Source organism: Eubalaena glacialis, chromosome 11 (genome assembly GCF_028564815.1).
Source record: "Eubalaena glacialis isolate mEubGla1 chromosome 11, mEubGla1.1.hap2.+ XY, whole genome shotgun sequence".
NCBI classification, from domain to species: Eukaryota; Metazoa; Chordata; class Mammalia; order Artiodactyla; family Balaenidae; genus Eubalaena; species Eubalaena glacialis.
Genome location: NC_083726.1, coordinates 65,504,053 through 65,524,728, shown reverse-complemented (window position 1 = coordinate 65,524,728; position 20,676 = coordinate 65,504,053). Strand labels below are relative to the sequence as shown.

At 37.5% G+C, this 20,676-nt stretch overlaps 1 protein-coding gene across 1 annotated transcript in view; it reads left to right on the top strand.

Annotated features, from left to right (window-relative positions):
- Positions 1-20,676, top strand: part of SPATS2 (spermatogenesis associated serine rich 2) — a 138,642-nt gene that overhangs the window by 56,638 nt on the left and 61,328 nt on the right. The window contains exon 2 of the mRNA XM_061204474.1: positions 6,814-7,084. Within this exon, the coding sequence (XP_061060457.1) occupies positions 7,060-7,084 (25 nt within the window). The 5' untranslated portion in view covers positions 6,814-7,059. The remainder of the gene's footprint in view (positions 1-6,813; positions 7,085-20,676) is intronic.

Genomic DNA, 20,676 nt, shown 5'->3' with positions numbered 1-20,676 from the left:
ATGGTCCTGTTTGTCTATTTTTGCTTTTCTAACTGTGCTTTTGGTGTCATATTCAAGAAATCATTGCCAAATTCAACGTCATGAAGCTTTTCCTCTGTGTTTTCTTCTAGGAGTTTTAGATCTTATGTTTAGGTCTTTAATCCATTTTGAGTTGGCTTTTGTATATGGTGTAAGTGATGGGTCCAGCTTCATTCTTTTGCATGTAGATATCCAGTTTTCCAAACATCATTTGTTGGAGAGACTATTCTTTCCCCATTGAGTGGTCTTGGTGCCTTTGTTAAAAATTATTTGACCATACATGTGACAGTTTATTTCTGGGCTCTGTATTCTATTCCATTTATCTAAATGTCAGTCTTTATGCCAATACCATGCTGGGTTTTTTTGTGTTTTTTTTGGCCGCGTTGGATCTTCATTTGCTGCATGTGGGCTTTCTCTAGTTGTGGCGAGCGGGGGCTACTCTTTGTTGCGGCGCCCAGGCTTCTCATTGTAGTGGCTTCTCTTGTTGTGGAGCACGGGCTCTAGGCGCACGGGCTTCAGTAGTTGTGGCTCGCGGGCTTAGTTGCTCTGAGGCATGTGGGATCTTCCCGGACCAGGGATCGAACCCGTGTCCCCTGCATTGTTAGGCGGATTCTTAACCACTCTGCCACCAGGTTAAGTCCCCACAGTCTACTTTAGATTAGTACTAGTTTAATTCTATAAGATAGCTTGTCTTTCCCCCTCCTTTGTGCAGTTATTGTCATATATATTATCTGTATTTGTTATAAACCCAACAATACAGTGTTGTTATTACTGCTTTATACAATCTTGCCTTTTAAATAATTTAAGAGAATAATTTTTTTATTCTTTTTTTATTGGAGTATAGTTGCTTTACAATATTGTGTTAGTTTATACTGTACAGCGAAGTGAATCAGCTATACGTGTGTATATATATGCCCTCTTTTTTGGATTTCCTTCTCATTTAGGTCACCACAGAGCATTGAGTAGAGTTCCTTGTGCTATACAGTAGGTTCTCATTACTTATCTATTTTATACATACTATCAATAGTCAGTCTCAATTTCCCAATTCATCCAACCCCCCGCCCCCACTTGCCCTTTGGTATCCATACGTTTGTTCTCTACGTCTGGGTCTCTGTTTCTGCTTTGTAATTAAGATCATCTATACCAACTTTTTTCAGATTCCACATATATGCGTTAATATACGATATTTGTTTTTCTCTTTCTGACTTCACTCTGTATGAGAGAATAAAAATTTTAAAATGTATTCTTTTATATTTACCCATATATTTACTTTTTCCAGTGCTCTTCATTTCTTTGTATAGATTCAAGTTACCAGCTGGTGTCAGTGGATTCTAAGTTATTGGGGATGTCTTTATTTCACCTTCATTTCTGAAAGACAGTTTAGCTATCTGGATACAGAATTCTTGCTTGACAGTATTTCCTTTCAGCATTTTGAATATGTCATCTCACTGCCGTCTAGCCTCCCTTGTTTCTGATGAGAAGTTAGCCACTAGTTATATCTTTGCTTCCCTGTAAATGATGGGTTGGTTTTTTCTTACTACTCCCAAGATTTTCTGTTTGGGGCTTTCATCAATTTTACTATATGTCTAGGTACAGATTTATTTGTTTTTGTAGTTGTGGTTCATTGAGCTTCTTTTTTTTTCATTGAGCTTCTTAATGTGTAGATTAATTTTAAAAATCAGTTTGTATTGTTTTTGGTCACTTTCTATCCTTTCTCTCCACTTCTTCTGGAACTCCTAATTCGTGTATGTTGGTACACTTGTTCCACAGGTCTTTAAGGCTCTGTTTGTTTTTCTTTATTCTTTTCTCTCTCTTCAGATTAGATAATTTCTATTGCTCTTTCTTCAGGTTTATTTTTTATTCTGCTCTAGTATTCAACTCTAGAGTTCCATTTGGCTCTTTTTTATGATTTTTGTCTTTTTGTTGAGATTTTCTATTTGTTTAAGGCATTGCTCATATAATTTTCTTTGGTCTTTTAAAGCACTTTGAAGTCTGTGTTTGCTAAGTCTGGCATTGAGCCTACACAGGGATGTTTGCAATCACATGGGGTCTTTTTTCCCTTCTCAGTTTGGGTCACACTTTCTTGCATCTTTACATCTCATAAATTTTTGTTGAAACTGTGGACATTTTACATAATATGTTGTAGCAATTTTGGATTCTGATTTTTTTCCCTTTTGAGGGTTGTTGTTGCTTTGTTATTATTGTTGTTTTTTAAGTAACTTGCTTGGACTCAATCTGTCGAATCTTTCTCCTTGGTGTGTGACTGCTGATATCTGCTCAGTTTTGGTTTTGTTTTTTTAATTTCTGTTTTAATTTTTAAGTTTGGCTTCCTGGAGTGACACCTGTATCTGCATTGCTTAGTGGTCAGTTAATGATTGGTCAAAGATTGTGCTAAACACCTTGAGCCAGTAAGGCTTCCTCTCTCTCCTGATCTTTGTGTGTGTCGGGGAACCTCCTTCAAAGTTCAGACAGTTTAAAAGTCTGCCCTAACTTTTACTTTCCACTGGGCCCTTTTGTGTCTTTTCTGCCTGTGTATGCAGGCTCCTGGTGGACCCTTTCCAATCTCTCCAGTGCGGATGTGTAGAGCATTTATCAAGGTCCCTTAAGTTTCGTTTCCAGATTTCCTTTTTAAATTTCTGTCTAGTCTGCTGGTCCATTGCTTGCACTATGACAGCAACCTCAGGCAAGCTGAGCCCTTGCTCTTGCTTTTTCATTTGCCACCAAGAATGCAAACTCTTACTGACAATGCGGATAGGTGTGGGGTTTTTCTGTGCTTTGCTTTAAATCAAGTCAGCCCTCTCTGTCAGTGAAGCTGCTGGTTTTCATGGCTTTCGCCACCTTGGTAGAACTACCTTTCCCACTGACCTCTGGGGATGGGAGTAGCTTTAGGCAATAATGCCACAGACTCTGTCTGTTCTTACCCCAAGTTCAGTAGTTTCTCATGAATAACCACAGAGAAGGGAACATTTGAGAAAAGACCTGAAGGAGGTGAGGAAGTATTCCATGTAGATATCTAGGGGAAGAACATTCCTGGCAGAGGCAACACCTTAAGGGCCTTAAGGTGAGAACGTATCTAAGTTATAAAAGGGACAGTAAGGAGGCCAGTGTGGCTGGTGTGGAGTACCTGAGAGGAAGAGTAGTAGGACATGAAGTCAGAGAGATAAAGCGAGGATAGGGACAGGGTGTTAGAGCAGATAAGACCTTTTAGGCCACTCTAAGGGCTCTGGCTTTTACCGTGAATGAAATGGGGAGCTGCTGGAGGGCTTTGAACAGTGGAGTTGGGACATAATGTCTTATAATTTTAAAAGCAGCTATGTGAAATAGAAGCCAGAGAGTGGCAGAATAGAAGGCTCAGGATGCCAGTTAGGAGACTATTACAGTCTTGATTATAGCAATGCAGGTCAGAAATGATTGTGGCTTAGACAAGGGTGGTAACAAGTGGAGATGGTAAGAAGCGGTCCAGTTCTGGTGTATGCAAAAGGTAGAACAGATAGGATTTCTTCTGATGGATTGGCAGTGGGGAGTGAATGATACTGGTCCCTTATTTTAAGGGAATTTTCCTGTATATTATCTGTGAATGTTTTTTCTGTTCCCTTTATTGAGTCCTATGTTTTTTGAGTCTATTATATTTATTCTAATTATCCTTAGATTGGATCATTTTTATGTTCTAATATTATCTTCTAATTGCTTTAATATCTGTTGTTTTTTTTTTTAATTCTGAAAGCCTTTCTCCACTCCATTCATTCTGTTTTCTCTGTATCTCTTCTGTTTCTTGCTGTTTCTGACATCTTATTGAATCTTTAATTGTGGTGTTTTGTTTTTCAGGTTTTCTTCAGCTTTGCAGACTTTTTTCTTTTCATTCTATTTATTCTTATTCATTCTTTCATTTATTTCCTTATTTCCTTAGCTCTTATTTTATTGTATCTAAATTCTTTTTTTTACATTTATGTGTTTTATTTATTTATTTTTTTGGCTGCGTTGGGTCTTCATTGCTGTGCATGGGCTTTCTCTAGTTGCGGTGAGTGGGGACTACTCTTCATTGCAGTGCGAGGGCTTCCCATTGTGGTGGCTTCTCTTGTTGTGGAGCATGGGCTGTAGGCGTGACGGCTTCAGCAGTTGTGGCGTGAGGGCTCAGTAGTTGTGGCTCACGGGCTCTAGAGCGCAGGCTCAGTAGTTGTGGCGCATGGACTTAGTTGCTCCGTGGCATGTGGGATCTTCCTGCACCAGGGCTCGAACCCATGTCCCCAGCATTGCCAGGCAGATTCTTAACCACTGCGCCACCAGGGAAGCCTTGTATCTAAATTCTTATTTGAAGTATTCAAGTAAGTATTCAAGGGAGAATCTGCTTTTGGTTTTGCGGGATTAGATTGTTTTCCAGGTGGGTTCTTCATCTGCTGCGTAGTAATTTCTTCTCTCTCATTGTCTTTCTCTTTTGTTATTGGAGATTTGATAGTTGCTGTGTCATTTTTATTGATCTTCTTTATGTTTTATATGGAACAGTTCTGTTTATACCTTTTGTTTGACAGAGATCGTTGAAATATCCTTGATATGTTTCCCACCTGATTTGAGACCTATCCCCACCCAATCTTGCTTATCAACTATGGTTAGTGGTTGACTGTTGCTTTCATCCTCTTTTCAAGCTAAGGGCATGAAGGTAGAGAAGAGCTTGCCATTGAAGAGTTTAATCATTTTTGGTGATTTGAATTCTGTTCTTTTTTCTAAAATCTCATAAAATGTTTTCTATCAGGCCTACTTTATCCAGTGGTAAATTCCATGTATTAACATAAGCTTTGGCATATTCTCCCAATGTGGCTTAATGCCCTGGAAGATGGCAAGCCCCAGAGGTTCCGCCTCCTTTTCCTGAGGTCCCATAGTGGTTTATAGAGTTTTGTTTTTTCTTTTCCACACTGTGCGGCTTGCGGGATCTCAATTCCCCGATCAGTGATTGAACCCGGGCCCATGCGGGCCCTTGGCAGTGAAAGCGTGGAGTCCTAACCACTGGACCACCAGGGAATGCCCTAAGAGGCTCTTACTCTTAATGGATTTTTTTTTTTTAAACTTACCCATGACTATCCCTTTCATTCTCCTCCTTCCACATTGGAAAGTATTTCATATAAGGTCACTCTCATTTCCTTCTTGGGTTGCATTTTGTAAAATGTTTATCCTATCAGGTGTCCAGGTGTAAGAGTTCTATGATCCTCCTCCTGCTTTCTTTACCCAGAAATCTTGGACAGGTAGTTTTATTTATTTATTTATTTATTTATTTATTTATTTATTATTTGGCTGCGTTGGGTCTTCGTTGCTGCACACAGGCTTTCTCTAGTTGCAGCAAGCGGGGGCTACTCTTGGTTGTGGTGCGTGGGCTTCTCACTGCAGTGGCTTCTCTTGTTGCAGAGCACGGGCTCTAGGCATGCGGGCTTCAGTAGTTGTGGCACACAGGCTCAGTAGTTGTGGTTCGTGGGCTCTAGAGCGCAGGCTCCGTAGTTGTGGCATGTGGACTTAGTTGCTCTACGGCATGTGGGATCTTCCCAGACCAGGGCTCGAACCCGTGTCCCCTGCATTGGCAGGCAGATTCTTAACCACTGTGCCACCAGGGAAGTCCCTGGGCATGTATTTTTTAAATGTTCAGTAATATGGGAATAAAAGCATTTGTATCTTTGCAACTTATAAAAGCTTTCTGTAGTATTGACTAATCCAAATTTTGATGTTTCAGTTTTCCTTATTAAATTAAATTCCCCTTATCCTCTCGCCTCCCCACTCACCCCTTCCCCACCCCAAGTGTCTTGCAACTATATGTGAGCTGGGAAACCTGAGGAGCGGTTAGATAAAGGAAATTCTAGAAGAAGAGAAAAGACCCTTGATTTGGACAGGAAGAGCAGGTGGTAAGAGAGATCTTAGGGAATGATAAGAAGTAATTATTTTAGTCTGTGAAGCAGAGATGGGGATAAGATTTTTTTTTATATCTTATTGGAGTATAATTGCTTTACAATGTTGTGTTAGTTTCTGCTGCACAGCAAAGTGAATCAGCTATAAGTATACATATATCCCCATGTCCCCTCCCTCTTGCGTCTCCCTCCCACCATCCCTATCCCACCCCTCTAGGTCGTCACAAAGCATCGAGCTGATCTCCCTGTGCGATGCAGCAGCTTCCCACTAGCCATCCATTTTACATTTGGTAGTGTATTTATGTCAGTGCTACTCTTGCACTTTGTCCCAGCTTCCCCTTCCCCCCTCCACGTCCTCAAGTCCATTCTCTACATCTGCGTCTTTATTCCTGCCCTGCCACTAGGTTCATCAGTACCGTTTTTTTAGACTCCATATATGTGCATTAGCATACGGTATTTGTTTTTCTCTTTCTGACTTACTTCACTCTGTATGACAGACTCTAGGTCCATCCACCTATTACGTTCCTTTTTATGGACACTTAGGTTGGGGATAAGATTTTGAGTTAGATACAAGCTAAGAAGAATAAGAAAACATGCTTTCTGAACTAAGAAGATGGTTTGATTCTAAGATTAAAGTTTCTTAAAGAGCAAAATATTGCTTTTTTTTTAAGGTTTACAGTGATTTCTTATTTTTTGAGAAACTTTTTTTTTAAATTGAAGTATAGTTGATTTAAAATGTTGTGTTAATTAAAATATTGCTTTTTACAACTATATTCTTTCTAGAGTACTTTCTTTTAATAACTAGTTTCATTTAGAAAAAGTATAAATAAAGCCTGTGGATATCTCTTAGAAATTTTGTACAACTGTTACTGTAATAGTGAATATGTGTGTGTGTGTGTTTTCCCCCCAGAATCTCCCTGGAAAAAGAGACATGAATGTCTGCAATGATATTTCCTGACAAGAAGTTGATACGAGAGAAGAAAAGGAGATCAACAGCTAGTGAACAGAATTTCGAATAACCAGGATTTTTATATTTATCACCTCCAACTACAGCCTTCTGTTGCCTGTTTTTAAATCAGAGATCACTACAATCAGAACCAAGACAAGGCAAAAGGATACTTTTCTTCTGTATTTTTTGAGATTAAAAAAACCTGAAATGTCCAGGAAACAAAACCAGAAGGGTAAGATTCCATGTGGGCATAAATTGTTAAAAGTATAGTTGTGGAGTAATGATCACCATTTCTATCTGTACATAGTTTTGAGTGTTTTGAGTGATGTTATGCTTTTCCTCACCTAGTGCAGTACTACTGATAGTTATAACTTATCTTTCTGTCATGACTGCAATTAATTTTAGAAGAGTATGGAACATTCACAGCTTTATCTGTTGTGCCCTTAACTACCTAAGGATTTGTGGATATTAGATTATAGCTTTTTGTGTTACTAGTTTGGGAATTAATTCATATAACAGTTCCTTTTCTACTCTTATAAACTTATTAATATACTTTTAGGAAAGCCAAATGCATCTTGAAAGTGCACTTTTTGGAGAGTGAACATATGTTATAAGGGGTAGGAGATAACTTACTACAGGATATTCTATATCCTGTGAGTTGATGTTTCTTCGGAGGCAGGAAATGAAGCAAGAGTAAATGCTTCTAGTCATCGATTCCTTCTTTAGCTTTCCTTCTGGGATTATGATATGACTCTAGCTTTTCATATAAAGTAAAATATAAGTTGCGAAGAGTCAAGCAATATCAAGAGTAGTTATAAGGAGGAAGGGACAACAAAGGCTATGAAGTCACTTTTTCAGCTTTCCAAGAATAGCTGCGAAAATGTAAAGGGACAAATAGCACTAGAACTGTCACACATAACTGGAATATGTTTGTTAAAAGAATGACCATAGCTATCCTGGATTTTTTTCCCCTCACTCAATTTAATTTTCAATTTAAAGTCAATGTTTTTTAATTCAAAACAAAGCTGTGGACCCAGGTCTCACGTGTTAAATATGAAGGAAATGTTTTAAAAAAATTTTTTTTAATTGAGTATAGTTTATTTACAATGTTGTGTTAGTGTCAAGTGTACAGCAAAGTGATTCAGGTATATACAGACACACACATACACACACGCACACGCACACCCACTATTCTTTTCCATTAGGTTGTTATAAGATATTGAGTATAGTTCCCTGTGCTATAATTAGGTCCTGTTGTTTACCTGTTTTATAGGTATAGTAGTGTGTATCTGTTAATCCCAAACTCCTAATTTATCTCTCCCCACCACTATCCCCTTTGGTAACCATAAGTTAGTGTTCTACATATGTGAGTCTATTTCTGTTTTGTAAGTAAGTTCATTTGTATCATTTTTTTAGATTCTACATATAAGTGATATCATATGCTATTTGTCTTTCTCTGACTTACTTCACTTAGTATGATAATCTCTAGGTCCATCCATGTTGCTGCAAATGACATTATTTCATTCTTTTTTTTATGGCTGAGTAGTATTCCATTGGGGGTGTGTGTGTGTGTGTGTGTGTGTGTGTGTGTGTATGACATCTTTTTTATCAATTCATCTGTTGATGGCCATTTAGGTTGAAGGAAATGCTTTTAAACTTAATTGTGACTGGCCAAATAAAAAATCTCATTATAAGAAAACAATATATCAGAGCTGCTTGTGGTTTTGAAAGCTGTGGTTTCATTGTATAGAAAACCTGTATAAAGAAAATCTGAGATCTAAGGAATGGTTAGATTACTAAAGAAGCTGAACTCTTCTGTGGAGTGAGATTTATCAACTGAAAAGTTTTAAAAATTTCATCTAAAAAGTTTAGCATTTAATTTTTCCTAAAAAAGTTAACTTCAGATTGCTTTGACCTTTTAAAAACTATAGAGTCTTTGTTTATTTCATGCCTGTGTTGTTCCAGAGCTATAAAAAAGTATCATTGCTTTCTGTAACTGCTATCCAGTTGTTGTAAAATGAATATAAATTTTAGATCACATCATAGGCATTAAGTGCTAACAAATTTCGATTGAACATAGCCTAGATTTACACTTAGTTGAAACAAAAGAAAGCTTATATGTTGTTAGGACTTTCTCTGAAACAAATATATACACATAGATAACTGATATTTGAACCCCCCAAAATATAAAATACTTATAAAATTCTATCTCATTTAATTCATTTATATATTTAAAATTTCATTGTTTTGGGTTTTATTAGTCCGAATAATTATACTGACTTTATCAGCTTAGTTAAAATACATTAAAAAGATAGATACTATGGTAGTTTCTGTTCTCTAGTGACAACTCATTTACTAAGTGTCATTTTGTAATGAGTTATGTTTTTATTCCACAGTGGACCATGTTTCCATATTTTCCTATATCAGTAATACTGGTAAATTTCTTATTTAATGAAATATTTAGTGGAGTTAAACTTGTATGGCTTAAATTAAGGTCAATTTCAGCTGCAGCTGTTGATCGCTCCAAGCCTTTTAGCCAACACCTAGCAGAAGTCAGTTAGATCAGTGCTTCTCAAAGTGTGATCTGTGAACTAGAGAAATATTTTAAAATGGAGAGTGTTTAGAAACTTTTTTTTTTGATATGGACCATTTTTAAAGTTTTTATTGAATTTATTACGATATTGCTTCTGTTTTAGGTTTTGTTTTTTTGGCCACGAGGCATGTGGGATCTTAGCTCCCCGACCAGGGATTGAACCAGCACCCCCTGTATTGGAAGGTGAAGTCCCAACCACTGGACCGCCAGGGAAGTCCCTAGAAACTCTTTTATAGTGATTTGACAGTGCTGTAACATCCAAACCCTTTTAAAACAGTTTTATTGAGGTATAATTTAAATACTATAAAATTCATCAATTATAAACGGACAATGTTATTATTTTTAGTAAAAAAAAAATTTTTGGCCTCGCCACGAGGCTTACAGGATCTTAGTTCCCCGACCAGGGATTGAACCCAGGCGCTCGGCAGTGAAAGCACCGAGTCCTAACCACTGGACTGCCAGGGAATATCCTGTTTTTAGTAAATTTATGCAGTTGTGCAACCATCACCACAATTCTATTTTAAAACACCTTCCTCACCCCCAAAAGTTTACTCTTACCTGTTTACAATCAATTCCTGCTTTCAACCCCAGGCAAACAGTGATCTACTTCCTGTGTCTTTAGTTTTGCCTTTTCTAAAGGTTTCATATAAACAGATTAATACAGTACGGTTTTGTGTCTGGTTTCTTTCACTTAGTGCAATGTTTTTGAGGTTCCTTAATGTTTTTTAATGTATCAGTAGCTTGCCCCTTTTTACTGCTGAGTAGCATTAAGGTATAAAAAGGAAAAACCCTGTTTCTTTTTACACTCTGCTACTCATGATGTTTGTGTGACCAGAAGTGTGGATGTTTTTCCCACATTGACCAATTCTCTGATACCAGCTGGGTGTCCCTACAATCCAATTCAATTCTGACACTGTCTACTTGGAGTTAGCGTTAGATCCCACAAGTTAAGGGCTCAGTCCCTCAAGACTGCTCCCACTTCAGACACCAGTCACGAGTAGTGGATTCCCAAGTTATCCACGCCTCTGTCCAACTTGGCTACAAACGGGTGGTTTCCACGACCCCCTTCTCAGGTTCAGTAATTTGCTATAATGCTCACAGAACTCAGGGAAACACTTACTACTTTTACTGGTTTATATACATAAAAGAGAATGTGATAAAGAATACAGATGAACAGCCAGATGAAGCGGTATATAGGGTGAGGTCTGGAAGTGTCCCCAGTGCAGGAGCTTCTGTCTCCATGAAGCTGAGGTGTACTACCCTCCTAGCACATGGATGGGTTCACTAACCTGGAAGCTCTCTGAACCCCGTACTTCAGAGATTTTTTTCAAGGTTTTATCACATAAATGTGATTGAGTATTATTAACTCATCTCTAACTCCTCTCTTTTCCCTTACCCAACGGATGGGGGTGGGGCTGAAAGTTCCAAGCCTTAATCATGGCTTGATCTTTCTGGTGACCATGCCCCCATCCTGAAGCTGTCCAGGACCCACCAAGTTGCTTCATTAGAACTAAAGACGCTCCTATCACCCAGGAAATTTCAAGGCATTTATGATCTCTTAGGAACTGGAGTCAAATACCAAATATTAGAACAAAAGATGCTCCTAGCACCTTTATTGCTTAGGGAGTTACAAAGGTTTTAGGAGTACTTAGCCAGGAGCTGGGGATGAAGACCAAAATATTTATTTCTTATTATACTACAATATCACAGATTATATCACATTTTGTTTATCCATTTACCAGTTGATTATTCATTTGGATTATTTCCAGTCTTGACTATTATGAATAATTATAAATTATGAACATTTGCTTACAAGTCTTTGTGTGGACATATGTTTTTGTTTCTCTTGGGGAAATACCTAGGAGCAGAATTGGTTAATTTTCAAAGAAATTGCCATGCCGGACTGTTTTCCAAAGTGGCTGACCATTTTATAATCCCACCAGCAATAAATGTTGGTTTTGGATGCTTCATATCCTTGCCAACACTTAGTATGGTGTCTTTTTTATTATAGCTATTTTACTAGGTGTATACTGATATTTCATTGTGGTTTTGATTTGTACTTCCTTAATGACTAATAATGTTGACTATTTCTTCATGTGATTATTAGCCATTTGTGTATCTTTTTGGGTGAAATGTCTATTTAAATTCTTTATTCATTTTTACAAATTGGGTTGTAGGTCTTCTTCCCCCCCCCACAAATTTTTTTTAATTGAGGTATAGTTGATTTATAATATTATATAAATTTCAGGTGTACAACATAGTGATTCACAATTTTTAAAGGTTATACTCCATTTATAGTTGTAAGAATGTTTTATTCTGAATACAAGTCCATTATCAGGTACATGATTTGCAAATATATTTATATATTTTCCCAGTCTGTGATTTGTTTGTTCATATTCTTAATGGTGTCTTGCCCCCACCCCCGCACCATGCGGCTTGTGGGATCTTAGTTCCCCCGACGAGGGGGCGAACCCGGTCCCTCGGCAGTGAAAGCGCAGAGTCCTAACTACTGGACCGCCAGGGAATTCCCAATGGTGTCTTTTTAAACGTGAAAGTTTTTAATTTTGATAAAACCCAGTTTATCTTTTCTTAAAGTATAGTATAATAAGTAAGATGTAGGGTAAATCCTCCAACCTTTTTTCCCCCAAAGCTTTATTGGCTATCCTGGTTTCTCTATGTTTCCTTGGAAATTTAGAATCAGCTTGTCAACTCATACAAAAATATCTGCTTGGAATCTGATAGAGATTGCACTAATCAATAGATCAATTTGTGGAGAATTGTTATCTTAACAATAGTGAGTCTTTCAATTCATCAATGTAGCATATCTCTACATTTATTTAGATCTTACTTTCTCTCCGTAATATTTTATAGATTTAAGCGCAGACCTTGCAGTTCCTTTTTTGAGTTTATTCCTAAGTAATTTATTCTTTTTTTTTTTTTTTTTTGGTTGCACCAGGTCTTAGTTGCAGCAGATAGGCTCCTTAGTTGTGGCACACGAAATCTTAGTTGAGGCATGCATATGGGATCTAGTTCCCTGACCAGGGCTTGAACCCGTGTCCTCTGAATTGGAAGTCGGATTCTTAACCACTGCGCCACCAGGGAAGTCCCAGTAATTTATTCTTTTTGATGCTGTTGTGAATGGGACATTTGATTTTTGTTGTTGTTAAACTCACTTATTAGTTCAAGTAGTTTTTAGTAGATAACTTAGATTTTCAATATATAATGCTATGTCCTCTGTAAATAAAGTTCGTTTTCCTCCTCTCTTCCATTCTAGATGACTGTAATTTCTTTTTTCTTGCCTTTTGCATGGGCTTGAACTTCCAGTACATTGTTGCAAAGAAGTATGAGGGCAGGCATCTTTGCCTTGTTCTCAGTCTTGAGGAGAAGCATTTAGTCTTTTACCATTAAGTATGATGTTACCTGTAGGTTTTTCCTAGATGCCCTTCATCAGTTTGAAGAAGTTCCTCTCTCTTCTTACCTTGCACCTTGCTGAGTTTTTACATGAATGGGTATTGGGATTTTGTCAGATTTTTTTTATGCATCTATTTCAGTGGTTCTCAAACAGGGATGATTTTGCTGCCTAGGGGATATTTGGCAATGTCTGGAGACATTTTTAGTGGTCACAGCTTGGGGCTAGGATTCTATTGGCATCTAGTGGATTTAGGTCCAGGATGCTGTAAACATTCTGCACTACACAGGACAGCTCTACACAAAAAGATGTGCTTGTCTTTATTTAAAGTGTCAATACTGCTGAAGTTGAGAAACTCTGATCTCTTGTTATGATCATGTGTTTTTGTCCTTTATTTATATAGAGCATTATATTAATTAATTTTCATATGTTAAACCAATTCTGCATTCCTGGTATGAATCCCACTTGGTCATAGTGTATATCTTTTTTTATGTTACTGGTTTCTGTTTGCTAATACTTTGTCATAGATTTCTACACCTGTATTCATGAGAGATATTGGTCTGTAGTTTTCCATTCTTGTGATGTGTTTGTCTAGTATATGATTCGTTCTAGAGAATATGCCATGTGTGCTTTAAAAGAATGTGTATTGATTTGTTGTTGGGTGGAGTGTTCTATCTATGTCAGTTAGGTTGGGTGATCATGATGTTCAAGTCATCTATATCCTTACTAATTTTCTGTTTAGTTGTTCTGTCATTTACTAAGAGAAAAGTATAGAAATCTTCAGCTGTAATTGTTGAATTGGGTATTGTTCCTTTCTATTCTGTCAGTTTTTAATTCACATATTTTAGGACTCTGTTATTAAGTGTATATAGATTAATAATTGTTATATTCTGCTGATGTATTGATTTTCTTATCATTATAAAATGTTCTTTTTTATCTCTAGTAATAGTTTTTATCTTTAAAGTTTTAGTTTTTCTGCTAGTAATATAGCTGTTCCAGCTCTCTTACAGTTACTGTTTGCAGGGAATATATTTTTCATCCTTTTACTTTCAATCTTTTTGTGTCTTGGAGTCTAAGGGGTGTCTCTTGTAGGCACCATATAGTTAGATCTTGCTTTTTATCTAGTCTAACAACTCTACCTTTTGATTATTTAGTCCTTCACATTTAAAGTATTTATCAGTGTGATTGGGTTTATGCCTGCCATCTGTTGTTTTCTATATGTCTCATTTTTATTCCTTTGTTACTCCTTTATTTCCTTCTTTTGTGTTAAACATATTTTTTAGTGTGTTTTAATTCCTCTGATTTTTTTTTTTTTTTTTTTTTTTTTTTGGCTGCGTTGGGTCTTCGTTGCTGCACACGGGCTTTCTCTAGTTGCGGCAAGCAGGGGCTACTCTTCGTTGTGGTGCGCAGGCTTCTCATTGCAGAGGCTTCTCTTGTCGCAGAGCATGGGCTGTAGGTGCGCGGGTTTCAGTAGTTGCAGCACACAGGCTCGGTAGTTGTGGCCCACGAGCTCAATAGTTGTGGCTCACAGGCTCTAGAGCACAGGCTCAGTAGTTGTGGTGCACGGGCTTAGTTGCTCTGCAGCATGTGGGTTCTTCCCGGACCAGGGATTGAACCCGTGTCCCTTGCATTGGCAGGCGGATTCTTAACCACTGTACCACCAGGGAAGTCCCTCCTCTGATTTTTTTTAAAGCTATTTTAAAAATAGTTATTTTATTAGTGATTGCTCTAGGTTGCAATATGCACCTTTAACTTACCACAAGCTACTTCAGGCTAATACTGACTTAATTCTGGTAAAATATAGTAACTTTGTTCTAGTATAGCCTCATTGCCTCTCCTCCTGTTTTGTTTTGTTTTGTTTTATTCTTCTTTTTACAGGGTAATTTTATTTTATTTTGTTTTAAATTTTTATTGGAGTATAGTTGACTTACAATGTTAGTTTCAGGTATACAGCAAAGTGAATCAGTTATACATATACATATACACTTTTTTTTTAAAAGATGTTACTCTTAATCTGAAAATAGTACTTCAAGACCAATAAGTACACGAATCATCTATTAAAAACGTGGATAATATATTTAAAAAAGCAGTTCTCAGAAGATGAAAAACAAATCATAAATAAACATATAACAAGCTAGTCGACCTCTTTTATACTCACAATAAGAAACTGCTTAGCCCATGGGCTTTGCAAATGTTAAATGATATAACCCAGAATTTGAGAGGATGTGAAGAAACAGACTGTCTTGTTCTTACTGGCTAGACTGTGAATTGGTTACATCAGTAGAGTAGAAGCTTCCCATGATCCTGAAAAGAGGCTTTTTAAAAAATTAATCCTTCCCTACCAGATGAGGTAGGGAATCCTTCCCTATTCTACTGAATAATATATAAGCCCTAGTTTGTTGTCCAAACATTTATTTCTTTCTTATTTTTTTAAAAATGCAATGAAATAAATATGAGTTTCAAACAAGCCTGGGGAACTGGCCTCAAAACACATGCAAAGCCGTGCAAGAATCACAGCAACATTTATAATCAGTTGTTGCAGACATTACAACAAAAGCTGAGGCAAGACTCATCCTCAGAGGGCTGAAACCCAAGCCAGGCTTGTCACTTGTGACTTCCACCTTGGCCTGAGTGAAGATGTAGACATGTTGAGAATGAACAGAGTATTTTCAGTCAGAAAGACCTGAATTGGGGACCCATTTTCCCTCTCAATGGGAAATAATAATAGTTTCCTTTTTTAAAATTAATTAATTAATTAATTTGGTTGCACCGGGTCTTAGTTGCGGCAGGGAGGCTCCTTAGTTGTGGCAGGCATGCTCCTTAGTTGTGGTTCCAGGGCTCCTTAGTTGCAGCTCGCTGGCTCCTTTAGTTGCGGCACGTGGGCTCCTTAGTTGCGGCACGTGTAATAGTTTCTATGTCATAGCAGTGTTTGAAGTTCAAGAGATGACAGTGTACAGAAATAAGATATGCATATGTCATTTGTTTAGATATCATCTCATGAATAATACTATTTAACACAAAATATTTGGAGACACAGTTCTAAGGGTTTATGTATATTACCTTGTTTAATTCCTCACAAAAATACCCTCTAACGTAGTTACTTTTCTTATCTCTATTCTACAAATGAGGAAACTGAGGCACGGGGATACTAAATTATTTCCCCAAAGCCTCAGAGCTACTAAGGACCAAATCTGGAATTTGGTGCCAGACTGCGATTTGGTATCCTTAAACAGTCTGCCGTATTGCTTCACTTGCCAGGCTTACAATAATAGCTTCATAACCAGCTTAGCAAACTGCAGTTTCTCCTTCTGTTTTGTACTATTATTTTCACATATATTATATCTATGTATGATATAACTATATATGATAATTATAACAATATCATGTTATTTATTGCTTTAAACAATCTTACACTTTTGGGAGAAATTTGGAGAAGAAAAGAGAAAAAAATATATACATAGTCTCTTTCTTTTAAAATTAATTAATTAATTTATTTATTTTTGCCTGTATTGGGTCTTCGTTGCAGCGTGCGGGCTTTCTCTAGTTGCGGCGAGCGGGGGCTACTCTTCGTTGCGGTGCGCAGGCTTCTCATTGTGGTGGCTTCTGTTGTTGTGGAGCACGGGCTCTAGGCGCGGGAGCTTCAGTAGTTGAGGCACATGGGCTCAGTAGTTGTGGCTCGCGGGCTCTAGAGCGCAGGCTCAGTAGTTGCAGTGCCCGGGCTTAGTTGCTCCATGGCATGTGGAATCTTCCCGGACCAGGGCTCGGACCCGTGTCCCCTGCATTGGCAGGCGGATTCTTAACCACTGCGCCACCAGGGAAGTCCCCATAGTCTCTTATATTTACCCAAATATTTACCATTTTGAGTACCCTTAACTCCTTCCTCTGGACTTGAGTTCCTGTCTGGTTTTATTTCCTTTCAGCCTGAAGAATTTCCTTTGGTTTTTCTTGTAGGGCAGACCTGACAGGAATGGATTCTTTTAGCCTTTTTAAAACTCTGGAATGTTTGTATTTTAACCTTCATCTTTGAAGGATAGTTTTGCTGGATATAGACTTCTTCTTTGACTTTTTTTTTTTCTTTTAGCACTTAGAATATGCCATTCCACTGAATATGTCATATTATTCTTTGTTTGTGGTGAGTCATTTTTCTACTGTTGCTGTTAAGATTTTCTCCTTGTCTTTAACAGTTTGACTGTCATACAGCTTGGTATGGCCTTTTTGGGAATTTCATCAAATGTTGGCCATAATTTCATCAAAAAAATTTTTTTCTGCTCCTTTCACTCTCTCCTCTCCTGCTAGGAATCCTACTATATGTATAGTGGTAAGCTTGGTGTTATCCCACAGGTGACTGAGGCTCTGTTCATTTCTCTTGTTTTTTTTCTACTTTTCAGATTGTTTAATTTCCGTTGATTTCTTTTAAACTTCACTGATTCTTCTGCCATCTCAGATCTGCTATTAGGTCTATGTAGTAAGCTTTTCATTTGGGTATTGTATTTTCAGTTAGACTTTCTTTTTAGCTCCTTTTCATAGTTTCTATTTCTCTATTGAGATTCTCTATTTGCTGAGTTGGTGTGACCATATTTTCCTTTAATTCTTTGAATATATTTATATTAACTGTTTTGAAGTCTTTGTTAAGTGCACCAACTGAGCCCTCTCAGAATAAGTTTCTATTGACAGGTGTTTGGGTTTTTTCCTGTATATGAGTGAATCTTTCTTTTCTTAAAGCTTTTTGAAAAAGTGGATAGTTTAGATAATATATCGTGTTAACTCTGGATTGGTATTAATTTTCTGAGGGTATTTAAAGAATTAGTCTGGACTTAAAACTGAAGAATCTACCTCCTCCATGTGTACAGCCACTAATATATCTGCACATTTTTAAATTCTAATTTTTATTTTTTAGCTTTGTTTTTTTAGGGGTTGTCCCTGTGTCTGCAATGTTTAGTGCTCAGCCAATGATTTGGACCAAGGTTGTGCTCAAACATCTCAAACCTAGAGACTCTTATCCTCTGCTGATTGATCTATGTGGGTTGGGGAGCACATTCAAAATTCAGACAGTTCTCAATTTTGCTTTGACTTTTACTTTCCACTGGTCTCCCCTGTACATGTACTAAGTTTCTCATTTAGTTAGGGATGTGTAGAAAGTTTATCTAGCTTTTCTTTTTTCTGTTTTTTTTTTTTTTTTTTGGCTGCACCATGTGGCTTGCAGGATATCAGGTCCCCAACCGGGGATGGAACCTAGGCCCTCTGTAGTGAAAGCATGGAGTCCTAACCACTGGACCGGCAGGGAATTCCCTATCTAGCTTTTCTATGGCTCTTTCATTTCCAGGATTTCCTTGTTAAATTTCCCATTTGTTTACCACTCAGTCAACCAAGACTCCAGCTTCAGAGTAGCAAAGCAGCAAGTTTTTCTATTCATTTCCTACTGAGTTCTGCACTTGAGCTGATGGAGCTGTGAGGTTTTGCCCTCCTCTCCAGATCAAGGTAGCTTTCTTTGGCAGTAAAGCTGCTGATTTTCATGGTTTGCCCTGCCCTGATAAAGCTATTGTTCCCCAGGGAGCTGGAGATAGGAGAATGGGAGCAGTCCTAGGCAAGAAGGGTACAGACTCCACTGTTTTGACATAAGGCCCTAGCAGGTTCTCAGTAATTTGTTGTGTGCCTTTGGTTGATTTCCATAGCCCTGAAATGGTTGTTTTTGGCAGTTTTGTTCAGTTTAATACTTGCGTTTTAAGGAGAGGACTTGCTGAATCCCTCATGCCATCCTAGCACTTCAGCCCGGTTTTATTGTATTTTATAAAAGCATTGGTCCTCAAAGGATTAGAAATTAAAACAACAACTAGTTCTTTATCATAGATTGTTTGACTAGCACTGAGTTAAGTAGTGGCAACAGAGAGTGGGCCTTTAGACCTTAAATGGTCTACTGGTTCATGTGGCTTACTAGTTAACTAGGTAAAAAATGTTTCTGCCAGAAATCTCCTGTGGGCCTTACCCTTGGTTTATGTATACTGTTTGTTGGACACCTAAATGTCGAAAATCACGAGATAAACAAAAGAACCTGTGAGTAGAACCCAAGGCAAATATTTGAGAACCTATCAGGTTTATAATGTGAATTTATAGTGGAATAGATATACATAACTTTTTACCTTTTCCTGACTGATCTCTGAATCCAGCACTGGATTATAGAAAGCCAGCTCTAGGGGTAACCCAAGGTTGGGAATATAGGCTTAGTTGTGATTCCCACAGGTTACTAGTGTATCTTATATTATTCCTAATTGGCCTTTAGAGACTAGAGAAGGGTGAGACCAAACGTTGTAATTTTTTAAATATTTTAAGAGTACTGATTTTGTCAGATAATTTTGTCTCTCAAACTTAACCATGTATCAGAATCATCCTGGATATGGGAAAAAAAAATTCTGAATCACTATCTCTGGGGGAGGTATATTAGACTCTTTTTAACAGTCAGGTTTGCTAATATTGTTCTAGACGTAAAAACTGTTTGCCTATCAGTGTCTAACTCTATCAAGTTACAATGATAAGAGCAAATTCATAAGTAGTTTTTTTGTCGACTTCATCTTGCATTTAAATTTGGTTCTCTCTCTTCCTCTTTTCTCCTTTGTAAAACTATTCGGCTATAAAATACCTCCACATTTGATATTTAAACCTCCGAAACACTAAAACAGCTCCCTCAAATTTCGTAGTTGATCATGAATGACCATTTCTTTATCCTGTGGTACCATGCTATCACTTAATTCCTTTGGTACTTTTTGTCTTATACAGAGCTACCTGTATGTTTCTCTCTTCCCCTCCCTTCCTCAACTTTTTTTACCTTGTAAAACTGAAATTCTGTACCCACTGAACAGTAACTCCCTATTCTCCCTTCCCCCAGCCCGTGACAGCCACCATCCTACTTTCTGTCTCTGTGAATTTGACTGCTGTTGATAACTCATATAAAAGTGGCAGTCCCTTGGGTGAAGCAAAGAGAATAGAGCAGCTGAGAAGCTGAATGCTGACAAATCCTGGAACCAAGTGGACTGCAGTTGATATAGAAGGCCTTCTGGGGTGTGAGGGGGCACCTGTGATCCCCTTTGCTCTGGGATAGGTTTGAGGTAATGTAGGTGCCTTGGTACAAGCAAACAAATTCTCTCTGGAAGAAGGTAACCTCACAAATTACTTTTACCATAAATTTTAAAAAGAGTGTTTAGTACACAATAAAAAATAATTAGAAACATGAGGCAATGAAACAATAACAATATGGAACAAGAAACAATAGAAATAGAAATGATACACAGGAGACCCAAATATTGGAATTATCCAAAACAGACTTAAAATAACTATTCTTAAAAGGTTCAATGAAATAAAGACAACTTGGAGAAATTCAACAGAGAACTGGAAATCTTGAAAATCCTACCATCTTGCAAGGATCACATGAGCTAAGTTCTCAACAGAAACAATAGAAGCCAGAAGACAGTGGAATGATATCTTTAAAGGGCTGAGTAAAAATAGCTGCCAGTCTGCAGTTCTATACACATCATCTACAGTGAAAATATCCTTCTGGAATAAAGAGGAAATAAATGGTTTGAACAAGAACAAAACACCAAAAATGAACCAAAATAGAAATCATCACTATCAGAACCCCATTGAAAAAAGTACTAAAGGTATTCTGAATACAGAAGAAAGACTACCCAGTTGGAAGGTTGGAGATGCAAGAAGGCATGAACAGCAATGAAAACCACAAATTTGTGGGCAAATCTAAATGAATATTGATTGTATAAAACAATAAGAATGTTTTATTAAGATTTAAAAATATATAAAGAATAATACAAAATCG